This window comes from Leuresthes tenuis, unplaced genomic scaffold (genome assembly GCF_036924035.1).
Source record: "Leuresthes tenuis unplaced genomic scaffold, fLeuTen1.0.hap1 SCAF_9, whole genome shotgun sequence".
Lineage (NCBI taxonomy): Eukaryota > Metazoa > Chordata > Actinopteri > Atheriniformes > Atherinopsidae > Leuresthes > Leuresthes tenuis.
Window position 1 is genome coordinate 9108754 of NW_027325363.1, and position 20682 is coordinate 9129435.

Consider the following 20682-nt stretch of genomic DNA (forward strand, 5'->3'; position numbering starts at 1 on the left):
CTGAACAGTGAATCAGACAGTTGTACCAGAATATTTGATCAAATCAGATGTATAAAAATAAAAAGCCATGCATCTAAAGTTTGCCTCAAATTAAATAATCTCTAATTAATTTAGAAGGGTATGTTAATAAGTAAACAAAAGTACACACATTTATCCATGAATGATTATACCAAAGTAATAAAATGGTAAAAACTATGGTTGAAGTTGAATATTCCAACAAAAACAATGCTCAAACAGTTTTTGCTCTTTTGTAAACAAGACTAATTGTAGCTGTTATTGTATTGTGATGAGAGTTAATTTGCCTCAAGGATTTTCTATTTTACAAGGAAACCTTGCATGAATATGACAATAGTATCCACAAACTCTTTGAGACACAAGACCACAGGGAGCTCAATATGGCCATTGGTGCATGATACCCAGTAACTGCAGGACCATAGAAACATATTTCTCTACCAACAGCTCATGAACATTCTGTTCGTCATTTCACCATTAAAGTGCAACTCAGATCCCATAAAAAGATCACAAATTTCTAATCAACACATGGTAGATGTTTCTGATAGGTCCAATAAATCAATTCAATTGGAAAGTTACACTCCACCCCCATATCCTCCACGTCCCACTACAAATGACACCATCAAGTTGTCCATATGTTTAATTTTTAATATACACTTATATATAAATACATACATTTGTATAAGTCATTCTTGAATTTGGCTTCAACCATGTGATTCGGCACAAACAAGCAAGCTGGTGGAGGCACAAAATGGACGCAGATAAAGGAAACAACCCATGTGATTGGTAGCCAGATGTCACACAGAGGATTAGAAGAAATAACAGTTTACAGGAAGTAAATTCCACCCCGTAATGTCCTGGCGGTGGCAGCAGTTTCTGAACAATAAAAAAAAAAAAAACAGGAGCACGAAGTTCCCTCTAACAACAACATTAGCTGTACCTGCGAACAGAGATATATTACAGTGTGAATAGGAGTGCATATTGCCAACATGATAAAGAATGCAAAGCATTAAAATCTGGGAAACAGATTTCCTGTATTCAGCATGAAAACAACACTCCAGTTAAAGGCATACAGTTCACATCTCGACAGAGGCCGACTATGCTCAACATTCCAAATGAAAAAGTTGAGAAAAACAGAGAAAAATGAGACTAAATGAAAATGTCAGCGGTGTGTTTGATTACATTATTATAATTACGAGTCTCAATCTTTCAATGCATTTGAAACATAATATTCCCAAAAATGCTCAACACAGTGTCACGGCCCCAAAGAAAGAAAAGGCTTGTGTGGCCAGTTAGAAATGGTTTGCAGGTTGTTCAGGATACTGTCGGGTTAGAAATGCTCAAGAAAGGCCAAGCTCATCACCACTATGCAGCCAAGCCAAGTGGCACAACATTCCAAGGGCATCACTCATTTAAATTAAGTTTTAATAATTAGGTTACACTAACTTTTGACAATTGACATGCTTGCTCATTGCGTACATTTTGTTGCCACTGAAACAACAAACATTAACCTTTTCCCACAAACAAGGTTTGGGTTAATCTGTTGTTTATTTCATCGTGAGCCACCATTTTAAGACAGCAGTTATCTTAAAGGACGATTTCTTAAAAGAGAGTCCACTCGGGATAAAATAAAGCCTTACATCCACTGGTTCAAACCAGAAGGGCGCCATGCCGACCTCCACAGGTTATTCGGTCACTGGAGAAGATTGTAGTCAGTCCACACGATAACAGCTTAGAAGATGAACAGTCAATGGTAACTCCTCTGAAGACAGTATCAGCAGTTCAGTAGCAAAGACGGTAATAGATAATAATATAAACTTCAGATCACATTGACAAAATAACAATACAAAAGTAGTGACTGCCACCAAACTCATCTCAGAAGCAGAAGCTACAATAGCACTGAATGCAGTAGTAGAGGATGTGTTTAAGGCAATACTGGTAAGCACCACACCACCATACCAGAGTCACGTCTGGGGTAAGATATCCGGGAATTTAGTTGGTTCAATAAAGGGGGGCTCGGGAGGTTTTTCACTTGTCCTGCATTTTCTCCAGAATTGGCACGATCATGTCAAATTTGGGCCTTTTAGCTGGGTCTTCGTTCATGCATATCTTCATGAGCTTGCAAATGTGTGGTGAGATGCCAGGGGGGATAGTGGGCCTCAAACCCTCCAAGGCAACCTAAATTACAAAACAAAAAGACACCGAATGCATTAAAGTAATAGGTTTAACAAGCTTTCACCTGAAAGCTATGGCAATTTAATTAGTTCATCTACATTTACATGCACTTGGAAATGTAAATGGGATCTATTAAGCATTAGTCTCGCAGACCTTCATGCCTATCTCCATGTTGGATAGGTCAGCAAACGGCACTTCTCTGGTCACCAACTCCCACAGCAGGATGGCAAAGCTCCACATGTCAGCTGAGCGACGGTTGATCTCTTCAGGCTTCTTCTGCAGCGCTGGGAACCAAAGAGAAGCAAGCAATGGTTATGCAGGGAGCTAAACAACAAGCATCGTGCCACTTCCCTCACTGCTAAAGGACTTTAAGTAGAACAGTGTTCTGACAGCATCTGCATGTTTACACATTAGATATGCAACAATAAACAAGTGTGGAATTACCACATTCATATCTTTTATTATTTAAGTCTAGCTCAAGAGGAGTCTTTTGTACGATTGCTTAATACTTAAAGCTAAGCACATTATGCATCCACTTAAACAGTTAGTTTATGTGAGCAGGCACATATTCATCCACTGACAAGTAGAGAACTATACCATTAAAATGTAATAATAAATATCACTCCCTGATGGTATTGCTTTGTTCTTTGAACTTGACTTGTGTCATTTTATCTCCTGCCAAACAGTCTTTTTCATGCCCAGTAAAATCCTGTGATATAGCTGCTGTAGTGTATGTTGCTATGGAAACTACATTTCCACCGTGGAGATAAAGTGAAGAACTCCGATAAGCTGTGATTTACATCACAAACGCAGTTATGAGGCTACAGTTGGAAAGGATTAGAAATGGAAAATCTGGCTCAATTCTCTTTGTAAATCACAGGAGGGAAACTGGTTAAACAATTCATTTTTTCCACCTCTTAAGCAGGTTTACTTCAACAACACTTCACTCTATTACGCTATAAATTCAACACATGCTGTAGTTTATTAGCTCTGATTTGTCTGAAAGTACGTGTGGGATACACCACATCGTCCTCAGTGCCCAAATTAAAATCTCATCCTCCTTTTCTACAACCCTTAAGTGGTGCAGCAGCCACAAAGTCATGTTTCATCCATCAATTGGAATGGAAATGTATCCCGTTAAAGTATACATTCGATTTATTATGGTTTAGCCTTTTGCCTGTAATGGAAGGCACGGTGAAGATTGACGAAATGTGGGAAGCCTGAGACTAACAGCAGCAAGGTTTTGGTTACTCAGTTGCATGGACTCAGCTGCTCGGGACATTTTGACCCCAACAGTTCTCAGTTATTCTTTTAGATTATACATTGTAATCAGGATTAAAGTGTACAACCAATTTAGTTCACGGACATGCGCTTTCCATCTTTCTACAGTTCAGGTTAGGAAGTTTTCTCTCCACATTAGGTTCATCAAACCTACATATATGTGTGAACTTGTGCCATATAAATAGTAAACTTTACTATACGCACACTGTATTGGTGTTGCTTCAAAGGTAACTGGTGGTGATGCATTCACCCTGATCTGTAAACTCTAAAGCTTTTCTGAGGACGTCTGTTATTGTTTTCAGAACTGCTGCAAACTTTCCCTGGTTGTTTTCACATTCTATAATCAGTTTATGTTTGTAACTTGCTTAGATTTCACTTTATCTCAAGGGGAAATCAGCTTCAAATTGCATTTGGCTCTGAGACAGAGTAGAGATCCCTGCATCCATCATTCTGGCTCAGGCTTGTGTGGCTTCTGCTGTCAGTTTAGATCTGTGCTGTATGAGTGATGCCTACCCTCAGGGGCCACCCATGCAGGCGAGTACATCCTGCCAGGACACTGGAAGGAGAACTTGACATCTGCCATGCTGATCCTTGCTGTCATGTCTTCATCGATCTTTGGAAACAAGAAATTTCACTGAAATGTCACCTTTTTTTTGGTGGCTGCGTTTTTTATCATCCACGAGAAGTAGATGGGCTATGATCCTGAAAGGTATAATGAAGTTCTTCTTACCATTACGCTCTTGCTGTTGAGATAATGGCGAGGAATCATGGGTTCAAGAGTGTGTAAGAAGGCCATTCCAGAAGCAATGTCCAGAGCAAACTTGACTGCTTGCGTCTGGTCCACCACAAAATCTGACAGTAGGATGGATTACATGAAATAACAGGTTAAAGCCAAGCTGCCTTCAAGCACATAACAAGATGACAGTGATATTGCCACTGTAGAAAAAAAAGACGATGGCAACATAATGACAAATGCTTCAGTGCAAAAGAAAAAGAAGAATCACAAATTCCTGCAAATCGCAAAAACTGGTGACCAGTATGAACTCTGTGAGCGCAGTGGAAGTACTCACTGGTGCCTTCATGCAGCACGTTGTACAGGGAGCCATAAGGCATCCAGTGTGTGATGATGATAGGGTGAGGGGCGGGAGGAGACTGACATGCTCCCAACATGGGTAGGACATTTGGGTGGGAAAATATCCTGGGATGAAGCCAAAGAGGGAGCGACAGCGGAGAGAGACAGAAAATAAAAAGAACAAAAAGAGACAAACGCACACGGCATTTGACATAAACAGATATTTTGTGTGTGATTCACCTCCCTCAAAATATCCAACACGTAGAGTTCAGTTCAACATAACACACACATGAATGAGCACAACAGTAACAATGATACACGTTGTAGAAAAGTCAGGATTCAATAATAACCTGAGTTTGGGATACTCCTCATTAAAGTCTCTGCTCTTCCTTCCAGTCCAGTCACGAACTTTCAGCACCTTGACAACAATTTCATTTCCTTGCCAACGGCCCTGCCACAGCTAAAGATAAATCAAATAATAATAATAAAAAAAAAAGAACAGAGAGAGAGAGAGAATGAATAAAATGAATACAAAGCACAATGAAAAATCCAAGAAGAATATGAAGTACCTCTCCAGAGTAGTTTTCATTTATTTTAGCGAGCAGAGAAAGCTGTTTGAAGTCGATGCCGGCCTGTTTGTTCAACGTGCCATTGCCTTAAACACATGGAGACCAAATTAAGTGACATGTTGACACTCAGACTACAGAAATCCATTATTAATGTCAAATCAAGACCAACGTAAAGCAGACTCAACAAGTGATGGATTTATTTAAAGCTACTGTATGGAACAATTTTCTCTTCATGCAAACTTTGACCAAACAAACAGATGGAAAACGGTCAGCGGTTTGTGAGTTGTTGGGACTCACGGGGTCGAGTTCTCGTGGTGCCTTTCCAGAACGTGTCCTTGAATGGAATTTTAGTCAAGCTCTGCCCCATTTTCTCTGCCTTTTCTGAACGATAGAGAAATAGCAAAGATCAGATCTGAGCAACAAAAAACAGAAACATTTACGACTGCGATGCGCTGGAGAAATAATCTGTTAAAAGAGCAGATGCGACACCTCTGAGGAGTTCGCGCAGGTGAGGTTTGGCTTTGTCCAGCGGAGTTTCCCCATACTTGTTACAGATGCTAACCTGAGCCCCACTATTCACAAGGTCCTAAACAAACAAACAAAAAAAAGATGGCTGTGAGCAACGCTTGTACATACAACATAACAGTTTTTAGCTCTATCACCACCAGAGGGCGCACCAACCTCAGCCACCTGGTCTTGGCCCCAGAAGCAGGCATAATGCAGTGGTGCGTTTCCATGTTCATTGGCTGCATTCGTGTCTGCTTTGCACTGGATCAGCTAGAAGAAGGAGAAACAATAGATTAAAAGCACTGTAAGACTGGTCATATCTTGTTTGGGCTGTATACAGAGATAAGACTTTATGCTACCAAGAAAACTGATGCTGGGTTTTTCTTGCCTGGGGTTACATACCAGAGGTATTGAGACATGCCTAATATTAAACTCAATAGTTGCCTAGCAGTTATTCGAAGTCAGACACCCTGCGGTTGAAGTCTCCCTTTATGTAAACAGCTCTCTGTGCAATGCTGAGATATAAATTATCTTTATATTTCTGTCAATAAATAACACTTCCAACAAAATGTATTTACTAAATGCTGAAACCACCATTTGATGTGATTAATAGAAACATTTACACAATGTCTGTGTTCTATTGTGAATAAAATATTGCTTTATGACACTTATAAATCATTGCACCCTGTTTTTATTTACATTTTACACGGCGTCCTAACTTTTGTGCAGTTGGGGTTGTATAAATGCTAGTCAGATTGCACCATTTCAGGTTTCACAATATCCTGCTTTCATAAAGCAAACTTGTTGAAACATATCATCATTACTCAGCTGTGTCTGAATAAGTGATGTTACTGTCACTCCTCAGTCACCTTTTTTATGCTTAGCATTGTACATGACATTAAGGTTTAATGTGATGATAGTTGGTTGGATCACAATAGAATGAGAGAGAAAACATATCTATCTTGAGCAGTTTGTCAGGGAAACTCGTGACAATCATGACCGTTATCATAAAAGAACGTGGAAGGAACCTCCTCCAGTGTCTCTGCTTCCCAGCGTTTACATGAACATTACCTTTCCCACAATATCCCGATGTCCATGGCTGGCAGCCAGGTGCAGAGGTGTGTCGTCTCCCCGGTTCATGACGTTGATGCGTGCTCCTCTCATGATAAGCATGTCCACCACACTGGAGCGGCCCTCCCTGCATGCCCAGTGCAGGGGGCTGAAGCCGTGGTCATCTCTGCAGTGACAGAAGAGCAGCGCATTCAGCACAGCTTTCACAAAAACATTCAGCACAGCAGGGCAAAACTGCACGGAAAGCTGCCGAGCGGGACTTTCTCCCTTTAAAATAGTAAGTTGATGACACCCAGACTGAGACAACAGCTAATAGACCTCTGACACTCATCAGTCCTCTTTGTCTCACTGACACCGGCACTGACAAATGTGTGACAGAGGCCTCCACTACAGGACTGATGTGCTGCCTCAGTGACAAGGAGATAAAGACAAGAGATTAAGAAACAGGAGGAACTGGGTGACAGCAAGTCAATCAAGAAAAACTGAAGGGTGGAGGGGAAGGGGGAGCATCCGCTCAGACCTCGTCAGGCCAAATGAGACTTCCTTCAACAGTGCTGACACAAACTTCAGCTGCCATGTGTAAGTTTGTCATTCTCCATTTCTCTGGTCTCATTGTCACATCCTCTGCTGTTGTGAAGTTTCCTCCCACTGCTCTTTCCATTCCCTCATCTTCTCCCCTTCCCATCCACTAAAACATCTGGATGGCACTGATCCTATATTCCAATCTTTGTCCTTTTTCATTCAACTGTAAGCCAGTACAATACTCCTGTAAAAAAAGTTATGTACTTGTCCTGACACCATGAGTGGGCAGCATAATAAAAGGTCTTAGAACTGAGCGCGTATTATGAATCTGCAGGAATTTGAACTCTGCCCCCCCCCACCACCATCAGTTCACTGGCTGCATTCACACATCCTGCACAGATCAACTCAAAACAGATCAAGAGCCCCACAGAGAGCCTCAGTCCCACAACAGACATCTATCTGTGCGACCTGCTGCCATCATACCAGATCTACTCAGAGGGCAATTTCCTCTCAGACCAGAGAGCCACATTCTAAAAAACTAATTAGCCTTTGCAAGAGAGAAAAACTCCCCACAGACCCACTTATGTGATTTTGTTAGCATTCAGCCCAACACTCGAGTCTGTTTGGCAGGAGTAGGTGAAGTTATGTTAACTCTTTGTTCTTCGAAAGCAAGAAAGCACATAATAAACAGAATCCCAGCAGGCTCTTTACAGAAATGAGATCCAATATTTAAGGTTGCAAATCTGAGCTGAAACAATCAGTTATTCATGCCTTCATTTTCAACTATTTCGATAGTGAATCTACTGCTTAAAGAAAGAGTCAGTGTTTTTCAACCTGGGCCCAATTTCCCCTTGCATTTGGGGTAAATAGGGCTGAACATGCCATGACCAGCAGCTGCTCAGCGGCTTCAGTGTGGTAAGATGAGGGGAATGTCCATGATAAAGTAAAAGATCCTGTACTTGTGTAGTGACTGACTCAGATTGTAATTCGTGTTTTCTGCTGTGTTTTATCAGTGATTTGCACCCAAATTGAAGGGAAACATAGAACCCAGGTTAAAACGAAGTCCTGTATAAATGTAAAACTCTGCTGCATCCATTTTTAAACAAGAAGACAGTTTGCTGCTTTTCTTTTTACAGCATTAACTCTGAGGGGGTTTGGTCTTTAAAAAATTATTTAACCTTGGAAAACCAGACGTTTTGGGAACAAGTGATTAATTAATTAATTAATTATTTAAATCATAGAATCTGTATGAGGTGCATAAAACATTCAAAAGTTCTGCCGTCTAATGTGCAACTGTCTAACTTGAAAGGATGTAATAAAAGAAAATAAGATTACACACTAAGTAATCCATTTTTCAGGGAACAGAGAATTAATAGCAAAGCCAGTGGTTTTACTTGCTTGCACAGCAAACTGATTACAGTTATTCTCAGCACAATGTTTTATTCACTACAGAATAACATAAGGACTTTTACATCTGGCAAAATGAAAATCTATTCTAATCCTTCTTTGCTTTACTTTCCCAACATGCACTGCAAATAGTTTTTGCAGTGCTTTTAAAATATCACACACCCCTTACAGTTCATCATGATGATTACTTAACAATTAAAGCCCCCAATTCACATAAAAGTGCTGAAAATCTACTTTTGTGGTTACATCAAGTGAGGCTGAGCCCTCTGGTTTCTATATGTATTTATATCATATAGGATGGATTTTCCCTTTAAGCTAACTTCATCTGCCAGCCTCAGAGGCTCTTGAGTGCCGGGGTTTTCTAATGCTCACCTCCCTCCATTCGGACTGCGGTAATTTATTTCAGGCACTTCCACCTGCCAGCAGAGCTCAGCCTGGCAGACTGAAGAGCCAGAGGAAGAGCCCCTGTCTGCACCCTGTATGTCTCTGCAGTGACACCCACGCCAGGTCAAATGACAAATGTCAGCTAAGGGGAAGAAGAAGAAGAAGAAATCTAACGAGTGAAAAGAATTAGAACAAAAATAAACGAGTAAATAATTGGGATGAGAGCAGCATAGTGGAAGAGGACTGATCTGGCACAGGCAGCTGGCACTGTTTGAATTAAAATAGAAGTCAACTGGGACTGTGGCAGGTTTTTGACCAACGTCAAAATATCTAAAGAATTGTGACACAAGACCTTACACTGAATAAGCTGAATTTTCTGTTGGTTGAACTGTTGGAGCTTTAAACTGATCCAAAGTAAGTTTAGGGTTTAATATGAGAGCAACTTTTTTATTTCCCTTTTCTATTTCTTAATTCATAAAACAACACAATAGACAAATAGACAAAGAATAGTAAATTCCACTGACTAGACACTACAAACTATGAATGTAGACGGTTACTGTTTATGGTGATTATGTGATAACTACTATGTTTTCAGTGTTTTCATGTTGGCAATACATTTAATCCCTTAACTCAGTCTATATGCTTTGGTTGTCTGTGCAGAACTCAGAGATTACGTATGTTTTATTCCCGACATTAAAGCACATTTCATCGTTATGTCAAAATTATTTTCACATTTATGCTAGTGGCTAATTTAGCGTTATGGCATTCTAATGTGCGGAGTAAATGAGCGATGTGCCTCTCAAAGCAGAAACCCGATATGAGAAACAGCTGTGCAGAATCAAGTTAATGCATGTAGCTTTGTGAGAGATGATATGTAGCAGTCAGGCATCCAGGCAGCGACATGCACAACTAATCATGTGATCAAATGAGTTCAACTATTGTGATTCATGTTTTGATTCAATCCACGCCTGTGTGTGACTCCTCAGCAGTGCACGAGTTTTCATCCAGCTGAGTCAGGGCAGAATTAAAACTGATAAAACAAAATAAAAATATATAAATTCCAACACTCATTTGACTGAATCCATTCCCACCTGCCCGAACAGGCCTCCAGAGCACTAAACTGAGTGCTTGCAACAGACTCACAGAGCCAACCCCAACAAGGAGGTTCTATTCACACTCTAAAGCCCCTTTCACATACACTGCTTTCCAATAACCCATGAAGGCCGAAAGTGCCCTTTGAAACAAAGAAAGAAGCCCTCTAAAAACCTCAGCATGTCCTGAGAGGTTCTGAGTTTTTAACAGTTACGCTCATTTCTAATCAACAAATCAGTCATTGTTCTGTGTAACACTGACTGTTAAATAGGCTGAAATGTGTAGAAAAGCAATCATTTTACAGTTCACTTGACACAATATGAATTCTATGGCAATGACATGCTGCTGAGTATATACAGACTTCAGTATTGTACCAATGGTAAAAACTGTCCAGAAATATGCCGAAATGTACCATCAATGTGTCTGAAAGCTGTAATTTTGACAGACTGATCAAGACACGATGTGACACACATTATGATTAAAACGGTTTAAATATCTTTGCAAACAGGGGATTTCAACTTTAAAAACACAAGACAAGATATTTTGCCCTCACGTCACTGATAATCTTGAATGATAATCACTACTCAGGTACTCGATTGGATGCATATTTTGAGGAGTCAGACAGAGACATCTATCAACGCGACACTGGCCAACGAAACACTAGAAAACTCACTGCGATTTGAGGCCAAAACCAGCACAAAATGTGGCACTGTGAAAAATGAGGAGTCTCAAAAATCTTTACATGTGTAATGAACACTTTCTCTTAAAAATATCTGCTAATATCTTAGTTATCCATTAAGGTTAATTGGTTCTATGAGTATACAAAAAAACAATAATAAATCATTTTGGGCTTTGGTTTAAAGTTGCAATGAAAAAAGGACTCTGAAGACATCACCATTTACTCTGAACAAGTATAACAGACTTTTTCACGAATATAAGACATTTCTAAAAACATTTGTCAGTCAACTCATCTTGATTTAACTGTGTGCAGACCTGAATTGATCCCCCAGTTTAATTTTGAACCCAGATCCAGAACTTGTAATAACATTTGTAGCTAAATGCTGAGCCAGCAGGGTTGCTAACTCTATAACAAATATTTGGGAGGATAAGCTCTAAACTTTGCAAATGATGCTCTCTAAGCTTTGAGGAAGCATTGAGGGGAAATGAGTGGAGCTATCTGATACCGCTGGGAGCCAAATACCGGAAATATATAAGAGGAGGAGGGTAAAGTGATGTGTGCTTCTATGGCTTAGCTGTGCGTTCCTCTTTTGAAAGTTGACTATTTGGCTTCACATACACACAAAGATGGTCAGCCTCTTCCAGCCCTGCCCACAATAATAATCTCCTCCCCCAGTTTTGGTAGGTGGTAAATGGTTCCCCTGAGGCCCAGGTTTGACTCCTTGTAAGGAGATTCAGCATTCCACAACTACACTTAGTCAGAGAGTTACATCAGTGTAAACACACTGTCATCAGGGAGCACAGAAAATATTATAGTTCAGATAGGCCAGAGTATTGTGGGTTCACTAAAACACAGACAGAGAACAATAACAGCTTCTGTAGAGAAAATAAAAGGACAAGAATAAATGTGTTCCACCAACTGATGGGGATAAATCAACCGGAAAAGGAAGCTTGACGTGTAATCAGCTAATGGGGACGTCACATGTGGGCAGACTTGTCCACAGAGGTTCAGTGCAATCAATCTCACAAGAAAGAGACACTGAGGACAAAACACAGCAAACAGTGGAACTCAAAATATTCCACAGGAAGTGCAGTTGGTATATTCTGTGAGCTAATCTGTGTTCTAACTATTTCCTAACATCGTTAGAATTTCACAGCTTTTAAACAGGAGTTAGCTAAATTAAATTCTGCTGAACAGAATTCAGCCTCCAAATTAAAAAAACATAAATCATAGTTTCCTCGTCTGCATTACAAATACAATTGGGAGGTGGCGCAAATTAACAAAAATATCTTTCTGTTGTTTAACTCTGCAAAAGTATTAAAAGTGATTGAAAGTGTATTTTGCAAGCGATTCGCTGTCACTATAAAAAGCACTCCATGCGTGGGGGTCAATTAGTCATGAGTCTCACCCCAAAATGTACTGAAACGGAGAGAAAATAGACAAAAGATAAGCTACTCCAAGCTACACAAAGAACATAATTAAACAGGACGTTTCATTCTTTCTTTGTTTGCTCTACAAACAAATACCGCTTGTCTAAATCTAGGACAGAAACATCCAAAGACATTTGTGGGTGGCCATCAAAACTGGATCAACAAGCTAATCTAACATTTTTCTTTTCTGCAGCTGTTTTACTGAACGGAGTCAGGAGGATGAAAGAAGAAGAAGGGGCTGCTGAGGACTGACTACCGGACAGACATGTGGTGTACTGAATGTTTCCATTAATCTGAACCTATCCATGTTATATCTAAATAACTGCGTAGCTAAGCATCTGACAGTCAGTTTAAAAGACATGCACATCAGCAGCAGTGTTTGTTAATAAAACAATAGATATTAGCGTGTCCGAACTTCATCTGTGGTTTCTGTCATCTCCAAAATAAAACAGCTTAAAAGTGTCTGAGCCGCACATGAAGCCTCTTCTCTCTATCTGACTGTGTGACGATATTTTCACCATCCGCTCCTGTTCTGTTGTGCTTTTCAGCTTGATACGAGTTTTTAATTACAAAATAACATGTTGTTACTCTGGAGGGACTCAGAGTTTTGTGTAATCGTGCAGCTTCTCGTCAGGCAAACGGCAGCGACTGATATGACATGATGTGTGAGAAAAACTGTGACTCTGTGAGGACTCGTGTGATATACCCCACATAAAATACTGTCCAGTCTCACACAAACGGCAGAGACTGAACACACGCTGATACTCTCTCTTTCACTTTCAGAGGAATATTTGAATGACACAAAAAGATTTGCCCAGGGCCTCGTCCAGAACTCTTTTAATGTCTGCAGAGACTGAATAATTACAGCAACAACTATTCATCATGACTAACTGTGCCATCACAGCACGCTTCCTGTTCAACATCATGGTTTAGAATTATTCTGCTGGCATTCCGGATATAAACATGGCCCACAAGAAATGGGTTCAGTGTCAGGCCACAAGCTCACTGGGGACTGAAAAGGCGGGCTTTGAGTCAGCATCGAGGACCGAGTTTAAGAATGCATCATTTAAAGTAAGTAAATACACAGCATGCTTCTTTGAGATTCCAATCTGCTTTTTTCTGGCATTGTAAATTCAAGCTGTGGCAAGTCTCATGAAGATTGCTGTGAAAGCAGTTTTTGGCCAAAATAAAATCCCAAATCAAATCCCAGCCAAGGGTGTGATGCCTGTACTGAGAAAGGGTGCAGATAAGTGATCATTTTTGCACCTTTTACCAAACAAATAAAATACAGATTAACAAAGAAACAGTCAGCTATGAGTCGATATGATATAATTTTGTCCCTGCTACCTTGTGTTCAAACATGTTTTCTTGGGAAGAGGTCATAGACGGTCATAACTCACCCTTGATTGAGGTCATTCTCTGTATTGTCCAGCCATAAGCGAACTGCCACCGCATTGCCCTCACGGCACTGCGTGAAGATATCATCCATTTTTTTTGGTGTACTCTTCTTCTGCTAAAGTTCACCCGTGAGAGCAGATGCAAAACTAGACTGCGACTGATGAAAGAGGTGACCTGGGGGGCTGAGACGAGTCCTGACCAGCATCAGTCCCTCATTTATGACCACAGTCAAAGGGTGTGGGCACACTGAAAGAAAAAAAAAAAAAAGGGACAAAAAAGGTGAAATCGCCTCTTTAAACCCTTTTCTGTGAGTGACTTTAATTCTGACCAGCTTTTATCGGGTCATACAAAGCTTGAAACATTGAAAAGCAAGGAACAAGGAGTGCCGAGTAATGTTATCCACCTTTTTGTAATACTGGGTGGATATGCAGTTATTGCGTTGTGACTAACAAAACTCAGCTGTGACCAAACACCTTGTACAATCCAACCCGTGTCTTAATTCAGCCTTTCTTTAATCCACAAAACCTTCAATGAAGGAATGAAGCGTCTTTTATTAAGCAAATATGTCAAACATTGCTACTGTTTGCTTATGTATGTCTAATGAGGTATTAAAATGAAAGTAAAACAGAACAAGATACATGAATATCTCGCCCCTGACTTTATTTTTCCCCAGAAGTATGACATTGACATTATCGTGAAAATGATCAAACACTGACAAAACAAATAATTGAGATATGTCCTGATCAATCTATGACACAGCATCTTAAGTCAAAATGTACACACAGAGTAAGTAGCGTGAATAACTTCATTTTCACAGATTAAACAATCATGTAGTTCTCGGCCACATAAAAATATAAATGCAAAGCTTTAGTAAGAACAGCTTATTGTGGCAATGTTGAAGAGCAGCAAGGCACTGACAAATAACTGGGAGCTCACTTTTGCAGTAATTACAATAACAATGAAAAAGAAAAGATTTACAGTGTTTAGTTTACTTTAAATGTTGTTAAAACAGCAATAATCTGTTGTGACAGTAATAAATCCACTGTTATGAACTCACTGTAACAGCAGTTTGACTAGCTGCACTGCTATCTAGCTAACGCAGAAAGGTGGGAAACGCTCAAAGTTTAGAAGGCTATTTTTACAGCTCCAGGCAGCGCCATGGGTTGCTTTCATTACGTTGTATTTAACAGAAAAGCCTCCACTAGCTCCTCGTAAATCCAGCACATTGATGCAGCTGGCAAAATGAGACGCAAGCAGGTCTCTGCTAGCAAGCTAACCAACAATCCTGACGTCGCGGGTTGTCTCCACTTCTCTAATTTAACGCTGACTGACTGATGAATCCCTTCAAAAATCACTATGTTGTGGTTAAAGCTCCTTTACCAACAGTAATTGTATCCACAGCAATAAACTTACCTTTTTTTATCCACCTTCTGCAATGTAATGTAGTAAAAGAAGAAGTTATTAGCCGCGTTTTACGGTGTATAGTTACAGCTAGTTGTCTCAGTAAATTGAGTACTGTAGGACGTCCACACCCTCGGAGCCACCGTACGTGCGTGCCAACGTATACTGAACGGAGAGAACGCTACGCCCTCTAAAGGCGACGCAGATAACAACATGTCAAATATTCACCGCCTCGGGTCATGTTTTTTCGTTATCTTTAATTACATTTTATGTGGATAACAGCAGCATGCAAAGGCAAAATATAATAGGACTGCATTAAAGAACATTGATCAAACTCAACAGCCAGCAGAACAAGAGGAAAAAATAATTACTTCCCCGTGTGTTAATATAAGTATTTATTACTTGCTTTTACTGGTACTCAGACTTTCTGTTGGCACAACAAAATATAATGCATAGTTGCTGAGATCCACCCAAGTTCAAAGGCACTATCCCTCGTGGTAGCCATAATGACAACTCATTACACACTTTATGTAGTTTCAGATTGTGCTAATTCCTTTAACCATACATAACCAGACTAGAGCTAATTTAAAGATAATACCCTTACACAGATGATTTTTGAAAATGTTCTTTATTTTTAAGGCATTTACAAAGTCATGGTTAAGGTTGTAAAAACCATCTGTATGTTCAGAAGGAAATAATCCATACCATAACTTATTTTAGTGTTATAGCCTGCTGGAGATGTGTAATGTTTATTGTTATTTATTGCAGAGTTAACCAAAATAAACGTCAACACTTTTTTTCCGGGTAGATTTTTATTTTTTTGGATTGAACTTTGAAATTGAATTTAAAAAAAAATCAACAAGTGGTACAATACAAGGTGGAAAGACTAAATCTCACAGGTGGTAACATGGAAATAGTCTTCCTGTATTGTATGATAATAATTGTAATATGAAACAAAACATTATTGTGTGCGTGTGTAGTTCACGAAAACGTGACAAAAACATCATATCCCAGATGTCTCGGGTGTATTCTACGTCATCAGAGTGCGCTGTAGTTCTGTTTTGCTTCCGCGACGCACATGACCCAAACCAACGTGGCTTTTGCATCTTACAAGACATATCTGCTTTTATTACATGTAATTACGAATTACACGTTGAGTAAAGAATACGTTTTCAACTTCTAACAACTTAATCTGTTTAACACGTAAGCCGATTCCTTTTCCTGCATCAAATATGTGCTGGTTAGGATATAAAGTAGCAGAGTTTGCTATTTGACAGAGAGGACGTGATTCTAGCTTGTTATATGTGTGCTTTTTTTTTTTTACAGAGCTCACGTAAACATGTTTAACGAGGATGAAGACTGGAATGATGAACAAAACTCCCAAATCCTGACGAAAACCGTCCTCGAACACACGCAGAAGGCAAACAGCAGCCCAAATGGGAAGGTAGATACGTTTATTTATTTTATTGCTTTGCTTATCAAATCGTCACCAGAGCCACAAAGTAAAAACTTGAAATGTGCTTGTAGATTATCACTTTGATGTGTCTTCTTCAGAGCTTCAGAAATAAATCTGTTTTGAGTTTGGCAGTACAACCCAGCTAAACGTTAGTATGCACATCAGCCTAATTTCTATTATTATCACGCCCCTCATTAGTCCAGAATTGTTGGGAAAAAGAGCCTGCTGCGGACCCTGCAGACACTGGGATCGGTACCAGAGTGGAAGAGCAGCAACCATCAGCAGGACAGTGAGAGTGAGACAGAAGCAGCTCCATCCCACAAGAAGAAGAAGAGAAGGAAAAAGAGAAAGCGTGCGGAGAGATCAGAGGAGCAGCAAGAGAATGGAGACCTCGATCACACTGTCAAAGAAGATAATCCTGTGCCAAAAAAGAAGAAGAAAGGAAACAAATCTGGTGAGTAATTAATGGATTACATCTGCATGCCTACATTTAGTTTTATGTAACAGCTGAGATGAGGGCATGATATAAACTATATTCAAGATATTCTCCATTACTCCTATAAAAGCCTTTGAATGTTTCCAACCTGTCTACTTGGAACAAAAGGACTGAAAAGTATTTTCTGTCTTCTTAAAGGTGCTCCAAACTCAAACAACACACCCGCTGGAGAGAAAAACGATAAAGAGATCTCAGAATCTGCAGAAGTCAACGTAAACAAACCACAGAGCATGGAGAAAATTAGCAGACAACGGTGGAAAAACAAGATGAAGAACAAGAGGAAATGTAAAAATAAATACCGCCAGAGTAAACCTGAGGAGGACATGAACACAGCAAAGACTGATACACAGGGGCCAAAGGAAGAAGTCAAACTACATTCAAAAAGCGTCGAGAACAGTGAAAACGTCAGTCAGAAAACAATGCAGAAGAAGAAGAAGAAGGAAAGGCAGCATAAACCACCGAAAAGGAAAAACACAGAAGAGGACACTCCGGTGTCAGAGGAGCCGCAGCAGAAAGCAGAGAAACCAACAAAGAGTGTCAAAGCTGACAAAAGAGCATCTGAATCTTCTGCTGATGGATCTAAACAGAAAATAGATGAACTTCAAATGGAGATCGCAAACGAGCAGCGGGAGTTCCTCACAATAAGACAGAAATCTGAGCGGAGTAAAGAACAGAGCCTGAAAAGACAGAAGCTGCAGAAGATGCTCCTCAGGCAGGAGGAGAGTCCAGCAGAGCAGGGAGACAAACCGGCGGCGCCCGAGGAGGAGGTGAAACAAAGCCGCTCCGACTCGCTCCGGTCCCGCATGGAGCAGCGGCTGGAGTCGGCTCGTTTCCGCTACATTAATGAAGTTTTGTACAGTACGTCCAGCGGTGAGGCGAAGCGGATGTTCCAGCAGGACCCGCAGGCCTTCTGGGTTTACCACAAAGGCTACACAGCACAGGTTCAGAGATGGCCCACGAATCCGGTGGATGCCATCATCTCTTACATTCGGAAAAAGTGAGATAACTTCGTTGTTGCTTTGATATTTTTAAGTTTCATTGGATGAGATCCCTCTGAAATAGTCTCTTTATAGAATCTTTTGTAGCAGGTGTCATAAGTTAAAAGGTTGACATTTGCAGCAGGAGAAAACAGTCTCACTTTTTCTCTTTTTTGTGTGTCTGCACGACTGTAAAAAAGAAATCTAAAATGTCGCGTGACTTAATGTGGTTAATCTTGTCAGTGGCTTTGATTGTGCACCCACAGTTTATTGCTGTGTTGACCAGACCAGTGTAACCTAAACTCAGCTGGCTTTTTGTTAGCATTACCAGACAATTACTAAGTGCACAGGATCAGAGTTAGAGTTCATCATCTAGTTTCACTGGGTCTGTCTGCAGTGTGGCCTTAAAGAAACATTAGCTTTAACAGCTTTTCAGATAGAGGCTTATGAGAGGTTTGCATCCCAACATTATGAATGAACCTGTGAATGTAAAAACATGAGCTCTTAAAAGAGTTTGAATTTAATTTAAGAAATGACATAATTCATGGTTAGACTTCATGAGAAGTGTGATGATGAAGTGGGGAACGGAAGGGGTCTTCTCAAAGTTCCAACTAAAAGGAATAAACATCGTCCCTCGTGTCCACTTTAAACTCCAGTTAACAGCATTGTTTGTCTGCAGTGAAGAGTAAATGCAACATATGACTGTGCTGAAGACGCTCTGACATTGAGGAGCCTAATTCAGCTCTGTGGGTGTTTAATCGATGCTTCATTTTGATGCTGTGAGAGGAGGTCCTTGTTAACATCAGCAGTTTGTGAAAAGAAAACCTCTGAGGTTCACATTTACACCGTTCCTGTCTAGATTGTGAGATTCCAGTCGAAAACAGATTTTTTTTGTTGCAGATCTTCCTCTCTGGTGGTTGCAGACTTTGGCTGCGGTGACTGTAAAATAGCACGAAGCGTTAAGAATAAAGTGCACAGCTTCGACCTGGCAGCTACCTGCGAGCTCGTCACGGTCTGCGACATGTCCAACGTGAGTGTCTCTCTGTTCGGTCATCCCTGTACTGTTTGTCTTTCTGTGATGGTTAAAGAAAGTAATTGAGTGTGCCTGCGCAGGTGCCTCTCGGTGACAGCTCTGTGGACATCGCTGTGTTTTGTCTCTCTCTCATGGGGACCAACCTTGCAGATTTCTTAACAGAGGCCAATCGAGTCTTAAGAATGGGGTAAAGGACATAATATGTATTATTCATATGAGTGTTTGGTTCTGCTAGTGTGTTGTATTTTTAACTGGTTGTGCCCAATTTCCACAGGGGGGTCCTCAAAGTCGCAGAAGTGGCGAGTAGATTCGACAACGAGCGGAACTTCACCTCTGCACTGGCAAGTCTTGGATTCAAGATGGTGTCCAAGGTGAAGCAACAAACAAGATGACATCGTGGACCACATTTCCTGTTATTACACATTAATCGTGTTTGTGCATGCATTGTCACAGCTGTTTTCACATGAAACAACAAGCTCAGACTGGCAAGAAGCCAGCGTTAGTGAGCTGCACAGTCATCTGTAGTTTACACTTTAGTTTCCAAATCCAAAAGAAATATACATAGATACACAAAAACTTTGACTGTGAATACGGCTGCGATCATTTATTTTTCTTTTTAAGAGGTCTCTTGAGAGTCGGTGGTTGGCAGCTGCATGTTTTATAATTTATAGCTCGGGGTGCTGTGGGCAGGAAACCACAGGTTGAAAAGAACATTCAGTGAACTGGTTTAATGTTGGCAACAAACAGACGGTTAAATTTAAAACATGTAAATGAACAAGACTTTGAGCACATCCAGGACATTAGTTTGGGTATTTCAGTTAGCCAGCGATAATAACTGTTGTTTTATCTCCTTTTTTTTCTTTCAGGATACTGAAAACACTCATTTCTACTCTTTTGAATTTGTGAAGACAGGAAATGCTCCAAAAAACGTGAAGAAATATGGACTGCAGTTGAAGCCCTGTGTGTACAAGAAAAGATGATACCAATAAAGGATTTGTAAGCTTGTGTAAATCAGTATATAAACAAATTTCATGTCTTGCGTCAACAATATTTATGAAGTAATACAGATTTGCTTTCGATAACAGTGGCATGAAATCATCAGTCACAGTTTGACATTTTTTGCAATCATCGTTCTGTGGCCGCAAAGTCTTTCGGTTCTTGTTTTCTTTTTTAAGAAAGCTTCTGGTTCTGTTACATTTCTGCTCCTTTTAAGGTTCAGTAGATTTTCGACTGGATTCGAGTTGGTTGACTATAGCAGAGCCCTCATTTTGTGCCTCTTGAAAAGGTCCATTGTCAATATTGAGGAGTGTCCCTTTGGCCTTTGCAGCCTGAAAGCTGTATTTTATCTTCATCAGTCAGATTAAAAAGCAGGAAGTGCATAAAAAGAAGAGAAAAAATTCCCAATGTAGTCATTTAGCAAAAATGATAAATGAATAAAAAAAGATTAAATCATATGAAACTCAGTTAAAGGCTGAATAAAAAAAGTGAGTCTTGAGGTTAAAAAGCTGTCACCGGCTCTTCAGGTGGGTCATTACATAAATGTGGTCCAGAGCAGCCAAAGAAGGCCTCACCATATGTTGATGGTCGTCACTGCCGAGCCATGCAACAATAAGCCATAACCCTGACAAGTTGATTATTGAGACCAAAGCAAAAGTTACCTGACTGTTTATCTCAAGCGTTTTTCTTTTTTTTTATTATCCTTTTATCATGTAAAATTGTG

The 20682-nt window shown here is 40.1% G+C and overlaps 2 protein-coding genes across 4 annotated transcripts; one reads left to right on the forward strand and one right to left on the reverse strand.

The window, feature by feature from the left end:
* Positions 1-639: 639 nt before the first annotated feature.
* LOC140314119 (scaffold protein ILK) lies at positions 640-15152 on the reverse strand. Its single transcript, XM_072392181.1, has 13 exons — positions 15013-15152; positions 13602-13845; positions 6688-6853; positions 5791-5886; positions 5599-5695; positions 5407-5490; positions 5110-5195; positions 4891-5000; positions 4539-4666; positions 4199-4320; positions 3982-4081; positions 2341-2471; positions 640-2190 (listed from the first exon to the last, which is right to left on the reverse strand). The coding sequence occupies exons 2-13, from the start codon at positions 13688-13690 to the stop codon at positions 2041-2043; spliced, it is 1359 nt and encodes a 452-aa protein (XP_072248282.1). The 5' UTR covers positions 13691-13845; positions 15013-15152; the 3' UTR covers positions 640-2040.
* Positions 15153-16058: 906 nt separating this feature from the next.
* rrp8 (ribosomal RNA processing 8) lies at positions 16059-19973 on the forward strand. Of its 3 annotated transcripts, none has more exons than XM_072392178.1 (8): positions 16059-16152; positions 16327-16444; positions 16655-16910; positions 17091-17949; positions 18830-18959; positions 19043-19149; positions 19237-19333; positions 19829-19973. In XM_072392178.1, exons 1-8 carry the CDS (start codon positions 16079-16081, stop codon positions 19940-19942), a joined length of 1755 nt encoding a protein of 584 aa, XP_072248279.1. In that variant the 5' UTR covers positions 16059-16078; the 3' UTR covers positions 19943-19973. The 3 variants fall into 3 exon arrangements, with proteins under 3 accessions (XP_072248279.1, XP_072248281.1, XP_072248280.1); XM_072392180.1 differs by having other exon boundaries at positions 16070-16203; XM_072392179.1 differs by having other exon boundaries at positions 16071-16135.
* The last annotated feature ends 709 nt before the right edge of the window (positions 19974-20682 follow it).

What these genes read in the sequence shown, in the direction of transcription:
- LOC140314119 (XM_072392181.1), bottom strand. Translation starts at nt 13,690, where the DNA reads ATGGATGATATCTTCACGCAGTGCCGTGAGGGCAATGCGGTGGCAGTT. An exon ending in GCCAAGACCAGGTGGCTGAG is followed by an intron (nt 5,696 to 5,790) that starts GTTGGTGCGCCC and finishes TTGTTTGTTTAG; the next exon opens with GACCTTGTGAATAGTGGGGC. An exon ending in CCTGCGCGAACTCCTCAGAG is followed by an intron (nt 5,491 to 5,598) that starts GTGTCGCATCTG and finishes TCTATCGTTCAG; the next exon opens with AAAAGGCAGAGAAAATGGGG.
- rrp8 (XM_072392178.1), top strand. Translation starts at nt 16,079, where the DNA reads ATGACCCAAACCAACGTGGCTTTTGCATCTTACAAGACATATCTGCTT. An exon ending in ACAGCAGCCCAAATGGGAAG is followed by an intron (nt 16,445 to 16,654) that starts GTAGATACGTTT and finishes GCCCCTCATTAG; the next exon opens with TCCAGAATTGTTGGGAAAAA. An exon ending in ATCTCTTACATTCGGAAAAA is followed by an intron (nt 17,950 to 18,829) that starts GTGAGATAACTT and finishes TTTTTGTTGCAG; the next exon opens with ATCTTCCTCTCTGGTGGTTG.